Source organism: Caenorhabditis elegans, chromosome II (assembly GCF_000002985.6).
Source record: "Caenorhabditis elegans chromosome II".
Taxonomy (NCBI): Eukaryota; Metazoa; Nematoda; class Chromadorea; order Rhabditida; family Rhabditidae; genus Caenorhabditis; species Caenorhabditis elegans.
Window position 1 is genome coordinate 4,145,147 of NC_003280.10, and position 7,574 is coordinate 4,152,720.

The window sequence follows — 7,574 nt, forward strand, 5'->3', positions numbered from 1 at the left end:
GGCCTATCAAGTCCACGCCATTTCTTCGCCCTTTTTTTTGCAAATCATCATCATCATCACGGAAGTTGTATAAGGCTAGTTGATGATGGTGGCGAGACAAGAAGAAGTCGATACATATATCAAGAAACCTGGGCGATGATCTGATCCCTTTCGATGATAATCCAGTTCCTTGTTTCCTAATCACTGGATCACCCCCAATCAGCCATTATCTTTTCATTTTTTCCACTTGTGAGGGTATTTTCCCCTTCTGTGTTTGTGTCTTGGATACCTAGGTTTTCAAAATTTTGGGTTTAGGTTTCCGCAGATCGACCATATTTTCAATATTTTTCACTAAAACCAGTTCTGAAACTGCAGAAATTTCCAAAAAAAAAATCGTGTAAATTTCAGATTCAACAAAGCCTTGGAATTTTAAAATTTAGAAAGTAATTTTAAAACAAATTTTTTAAAATTATATAGTTTGGCAAAAAAATATATTCTGATCTGCCTAAAACATTCCCTGTTACACAAAAAAGCCTGCTTGCATCAGGCGACTGACGCCCAATTTTCAACCAGTTAAAAAATTTTTACTCGCATGAACAGTCGGTAGGTAGGTAGGCAGGTAATAGTGCCTCACTACCTACTCAAAGTTTGCACTTTTTGAAGATTTAAAAAAAACTTCGAGCCAGAACTAATCACACTTTGTACAAAAAACCGAAGATAGGTAGGCAGACCTATTAGGTAAGCCGGATAAACAATACAGAAAATAGTTGATAGGTAGGCATATAGGCAGGCAGGTACGCCTAGAAAATGCCTGATAACTTTTTTGGTAATTAGAAGCGTTATGAAAATGCCTGAATTTTTAAACTTTTTTTTTACAATTTACAATATGTTCTCTTTAAAAAATTAGGTTTTCCTGTAAAAACTTACGTAGGCAGGCAGGTAGGCCTGCAAATTTTGAAAACAATTTAGTTAGAGTTTCCTATCCCAAATCCGCCTTGTACATATACAAGAAAATTCCTAGACACATTGCCAATTTTATTTCTTGGCAGTGGTCATTTGGATTAGTCAAACATTACATAAAACCTCCGGCTGTTCCTCATCTAATTTGATAACCCTACGCAATCCGAAAACTTGCCCACCTGTATCCCCGTCTATTGAATCTTGTTCTTTTCTCAAACCTTGGGCTTCAAGTTCTCAAATCTTAAAATTTCAGCAAAAATGAAGAGGTTACTCTTAATAGCTTTCATGCTGGGTGTCGTCAAGGCTCAGGAGGAAGTTAAGTGAGTTTTTTTGAGCCGGAGTTTTTTATCATTCTTGGAAATATGAAACTTTTTTTCAGAACAGTAGTAGAACGAGCAATCTCTGAAGCAGACCAAAACGGAGAAAAGTTTAAAATCTGTAAGTTGATTTCCAAAAAGTAAGCTTCATGTTTCAAATGTTGGGGCACGCTTGATTAGTTCTTGGACGTCGTCTTTTATGCAAAACGAAGTCATTCAAAAAGTCCGTTCGGCTTTTTTCACTTTTTCGCCGCCGCAAACGTAGTAGTAACATTCCGGCAAATGTGTCCTTCTTTTGTTTGAGTTGGCAGTGTGATGGTCGAATGACTACGGGGCAGCGGCTTGAGCGTCTTTTGAGGATTTTCTAATATGAAGGATATTATTTAGGAAAAGGGTTCTGGATTTTTATTGCAAACTTTTTTAAAGTTGAAATTTTTTACATGGAGCTTTTTGGAGAAGAAGAGATTGTTTAAAAAAAATTTCTTAATTCAATTTTAAAAATAAGCCTACTCGAATTTTAACCTAAAAACTAGCTTCACAATTTCCAGACGTCGGAACCATTGATGGAGTTCGGCGGGAATTGTTCAATGAAGTAGACGGTGGACAAATCGAAGTTACACCTGACAACACTCCAAACGTGGAAGATCCCTTCGGTACCTACGATGACAACAATGTAGTATCAGCTGACAACGAGAAGATTCTTTTCGTTCCAAAACCATATCGCCCGGGAGGTGATAAGAAGGAACCAAAGAAGACCACACAAGCGCCAACAACTATTAGAACTACGAGGTGAGGGTAGTATGTAGGATTTGAAGTTAATTGAGAACTTTCAGACCACCACCAGCGACAACGATCCGAACGATTCCATTCGTTCAGACCACTCCAGCCACTTTTGCCACTCTCCCACCGGCGCCAGCTGTGTAAGTTTTCACTTTAGATTTTTTGCTAATTGCGTTTTTTTTTAAGTCTTGAACTTAGTTCCTTGTTCCGTACAATAATTTTTAACCGAAAACGTTAAATTTAAATTTTATATTTGAGTTTCATGCTTGCCTGCTCACATAAGGCCACTAGAGTCTCTAGATGCCTACCTACCTTCATGCCTACTTCCTTGTCTGCATCTCTTTAGTGAACCAGGCAGTGTGACAGTAGGCACCAGGATGGTGTAGACACCTTATAGGCAGCAGACATCTTTATCGGAAATGTTAGGGTAGGTAAGCATGCATTCCTGCCTACCTACCTGCCTGAATTTTTTCTAAATTCGCACCGAAAGTTTGGAGTTTTCACAGCGTAGTTTAGCACATTTCTAAACTCAATGAATACTTCAAAAAAGTAGTATTTTTATTAGTAGGCACAACTCAGGCATAGGCTCCTTTAAGGCGTTAGGTTCTCCGAGATTCCTCTCAATTACAGTTCCACTTTAACCATTCTAAATTTCAGCACCCGTGCTCCAATCCAGCCATTCGTCCCACAGACCGTCGCCACCATCGCCCCATCATTTGTCCGTCCACAGGTGCCAACTGCCCCGCCACGTGTCATTGCTCCACAGCAGCCACAGCAACCATTCCGCCCGATTCAACCAATCCAACCACAACAGCCATTCCAGCCAAGACCATTCCAACCAAGACCACAACCAGCGTTCACTCAGGCTCCATTTACCCAGGCTCCATTCACACAGGCTCCATTCACCCGACCACCATTCAGACCACAGCCAAACTTTGCCACGTAAGAACCTACAGTACCCCGATGTATGTTCCATTTAACTTAAATTGTTTTTTTTTCAGACGTCCAGCTCAACCACAGCCAGCTCCAACTACACCAGCTCCACGATTCCCACCACAATCCGGACAGAACTTGCGCTCCGGACAGTGCCAGGCATCGATCTTCTACATTTCTACTCCGATCAGCGGACCATCTCGTCTCACTTTCACTCATTTCGCCGTTGCTGTTACAGTTGATCAGTGTGCCAGAACTTGTCACGAGTTCAATTGCGCTGTGAGCTTTCATTTTTACTAAAAATCAAATCATATTCCTGCACCAGATTGCTCACTACAACCCACTGAACGGACATTGCGAGTTCAATCCATCCACAGCATTTGCTATCAGAAATGGACAATGCCCGGAGTGGCCATCTCTTCATTACAGAAACAATGTTGTTGCAAATGAGCCAGTGAGAATCTTCTGCGTCACTTGCCAACGACCAAGAAGACGCCCGGCTGGAAGACGACCATTCCGTGGACAGGCCAGACGTGGACAGCGATTGGGAAGAAAGACGTGAGTTATTGGGGTCAGCTGAAAAAATTTCAAAGCCGTAGGTTTTGTGGAAGTCGAGTTATTAGCAGTAGAAAATTAGATCGCGCGGTGCGGTCGCGTCGCGGTTCTCTTTAATTTTCAAATAGTTTTAACTTTGCTCATAGTTGACGTAGAGCTTTGAAAATTTAGCAACTCCCTCTATACCAAATTTATCAAAGTTGACGGCTACGTTCCTCTTTTCAACTTGAATAACCAATTATTCCCTTTTCAGAGTTGCAACCCACACTCCGGTCACCGAAAATCAGGCGGTAAGTTCCACTTTTCTATTGACAAGTCGCATGTTTTGCTGTGTTATTATTTTCTTTTCAAATTTTTATTGGATTAACCGGGCAGACATCCAATGCAGTCAAAGATCAGTTGTTTAGCATCAGAATAGTCAGAAGGAAAAATTTGCTGGAAATGTGCTTTGGTGCTGGAAAACTGAACTTCAGATGGAGAAAATTATGACTAATTTGGAATGGAATTTGAATGAGAACTAAGATTTATGTATACACCACAGTTCAAAAACTCAACATTTTCAAAATTTTTAGCAGTTCTCTGGTATAATTTTCCCAATTTTCCAAGATTTCCAGACCGAAGTAAAGCAACGTCCACACCGTGAAACAAAAACCGACGAAGTTGTCACATCGGAACGTTCGTCCCAATTGAACTTGCTCAAGCAACTCGAAGACTTGGATTTGTAAATTTTGATCTCATTCGAATTTAGCATAATACTTAAATTATTAGGACTACTTTACAGTCGTACCCTCCCAATTTTAATAAGTATCTTTTGTTTTTTTTTCAACAGTAATTCTTCTGTGAATTACGATTTTATAATTGAAAAAACCTGTCAAAAAATATCGAAAAAATATCGAAACTCCCCACCCGCTCAATTGTTTGTTTTTTTCCTGAAATTGTGACCCTCTGAAAATTTAAATCGCCTTGCCCTTCATATGTGCCCATTTTTTGAATGAAGTTCATTCTTATAGCCTTTGAAAAACCTTCCAACTGAATTGAAAATTGTCTGCCACTTCCGAAAAATTGATATCTGGAAAACGGCAAATCGGCAAGTTGCCGAAAATGGAAATTTCCGGCAATTTGCCGATTTGCCGAAGTTGTCGACAAAAAAATTTGCTGCCCATTACTGCCTCAAACCTGAAACTTCTGGTGAAAATATTAATGTTTCAGCAAAATTCGGAAAACTTTGGCAATTTCAAATCTGAAAATTTTTGCCCAAGTCTGAAATTTTCAGGCCAAATTTGAAATATACAGCATCATTCTGAAAGTTTCAGCTCAAATCTGAAATTTACAACACATATATATATATATAATACAAACAACAGTAGAACTCAAACCCTGAATATTCAGTGAAAGTGTAGGCACGATGTAGGCACGTACGTCTGAAGCCGTACCTGAAAAATTTGGTCGTTTCCCTAAACTCCCTCTTCCATACTTTTTGAAATGTCCATGTAATTTGATTCCAGCTCTAACCCTATTCAAACCTTCGATCTTTCACTTTTTTCTGAATGAAGTTCATTCTTGAATTCATAATCCAGAAAAAAGAAGATTATACACACTATGCAACAGCCCATTCAAAGCAGAAAATTTTTGATTCGAGGATTAAATAGCCGTTGGTCGGGGCCGCTTTTGTCACTAATTGGTAAATGAGAAGAATGGGGCTTCTCCTTCCTATATTCTTTTTTAGGCAAAATTCCCGATTTGGAAAAATAAATTAGATATGATCGGATATATGTGTATGTATATCTATTGTTATCTTATTAGGAAGACTCATAATTGGATGATTGATAGAACATTATATCAATGACAAAAGATGACGTTGCAGATATGATTCAATTTAATGGGCATGCGAATCACAACAATTTTTGCAATTGGGAATTCTTGAAGTTTAATTTTTGAGAACGTTTAGAAAATTAGTTCTAAATGATTGTATATCACAATAAAAACTTAAAAATCAATTTTTGGTAAAGTGCCAAATATTCCAACAAAAAAAAACAGAACAATTGTAGCTCAAACCTAAAATTTTCAGTAAAAATATATGAATTTTTTTTCAAGCAAAACTTAAAAAATTACAACACAAATTTGTATTTTCAAAATAAAACGGAAATTTTCATCAGATTTTTGGATTTTTTTAGCAAAAAATTTGAAATTTTCAGAACAAATATGAAGAATTTTGAGATATTACAAGCTTTTCGGCAGGTTTAAGCCTCTATAATGTTTAAGTGCAAACACATGAAACGCAGATAAAATACAAAAACATTTTTTTTGGCCAACTACAAAAATTATGTCCTCTTTTTTTGATTTGGAAAAGTTTTACTATAATACACTTTAAAAACAGGACGGTTTTGAAATTGTCGTTTTTTACAAGCTAAAACGTTAATAAACTCCATAAGTGTTATATAGAAATTACGCAAAAAAGAACATTCTTGAAGCCTAAGAATTTGAGCGGTAATTCAAATGTTCAAGCATTTTCAGACTGGTTTTTCACAACTTACAATATGAGACTTGCAAATGTTTCGATATTCTGGGAATTTTTATCAGTTTTTAGAAGACTTTTTTTCAGTAAAATGGTAACTTTTTGACAATATTCTATTTGAAATTACTATTTATGTAGATTCGTTTAAAAATCACTTCATACTCCCCTAGCAAACTGCACAAAGTTTCACGAGAAAATCGTTCTTACTCTGCAGTGAGTGTCATTTTCATCAGGATCATCACCACATTCGCGAGGTCATTCCATCATTTGTTGAATCCTAGACCATGAAAAAAAACGGGCCAAATCACAGGGTCATTCAGGACGTTCAGGGGAAGTTGGCAGGAAATTTGAATGAAACTGAAGATGGAAAAACACAAAAAAAGTAACTTGCTACTCGTAATTTTGACCATTTGAATAAAAAATATTCAAAAAAAGCGCTCTAATTACAAGACTGCTAACTAATCAGCGATCTGCAAAAGGCGTGACCTACGCTGCTGATTGGTCGGAGCATGGACGGCAACACCCCTTCCTCTTAAAATGTTTCCATTTTCCTATCACCTCGAGACGGTCACTCTCCCAATCATTTTTCTTCATCTTTGTTTTTCTCCATCACCGTTTTCTTTCCTTTATTCCCACCACACACACACCGCAGCTGTAGGCGACCTTCTGCGGAAGGCGAGATGGGGCGCTCAACCGTTTACGAGAAGACATGTCTTCAGGTCTTCTACTGCTACGGTCCAATGGTATGGGAGAGAGTTGTCCTTGACTAGGTGGTGGATGGAGATCATATCGCATTTCAAAGAGACGCAGGCGTAAAGAGTGAACAGTATACCGCCTGGCTTCTCAATTGCAGATCATCGACACAGTGCCCCCTTCTCGGGGGAATGGTTTGTATGGGTGTGTGGGTGTGTGGCCCCAATTTGAATATCCTCTTACTCATTTTGTTGGCGTTTTCGTTTCTTACTTGCGACCGTTTTAAAAGTTATTTTTTGGACAACAAACATTATTTTTCTGCAAAAGTGCATGCCTAGGCTTTTACCGGCTTAAGCATGGGCCTAGGTTTAGGCTCAGGCTTAGGCTTAGGTTTAGGCTTATGCTTAGGCTTAGATTCAAGCTTAGGCTTAGATTCAAGCTTAGGCTTACGCTTACGCTTATGCCAAAGTTTCTGCTTTTGCCAAGGTTTCGGTTCAGGCTTATGCTCAAGCTCTTCCCGTGGTATGTGTTCAAGTTTAAACTTTCTCAGAATTATTGGAATTCACCAAGCTCTAGATTTGAATCTATTCCAGCTTAAAATTGGTCCAGGCGGAACTCGCATCAATTCAAGCCCTTTTCTTTTTGATCTTCGAAATAATTCTAAAATTAGAATTTGAATATTTTTCTACCCAACAAATATACCTAGTTAAGGTTACCTTATATGTTGACCACGTTTGCCGATTTCAATTGTTTCTCTCAGGGTGTCATAAATCAAGCAGTCACCCTTTATGTCCTTGCCACTGTTATTTCCTACCCCCCACCAACTGGTACAAACCATTTCG

The 7,574-nt window shown here is 38.4% G+C and overlaps 1 protein-coding gene across 1 annotated transcript; it reads left to right on the top strand.

Moving 5' to 3' along the window:
- The first annotated feature begins 1,192 nt into the window (after positions 1-1,192).
- On the top strand, positions 1,193-4,532 carry F56D3.1 (Apple domain-containing protein). The gene is made up of 9 exons (NM_062326.7): positions 1,193-1,259; positions 1,319-1,377; positions 1,805-2,045; positions 2,090-2,176; positions 2,694-2,978; positions 3,038-3,248; positions 3,295-3,527; positions 3,778-3,814; positions 4,139-4,532. The coding sequence occupies exons 1-9, from the start codon at positions 1,198-1,200 to the stop codon at positions 4,247-4,249; spliced, it is 1,326 nt and encodes a 441-aa protein (NP_494727.1). The 5' UTR covers positions 1,193-1,197; the 3' UTR covers positions 4,250-4,532.
- Positions 4,533-7,574: the final 3,042 nt, after the last annotated feature.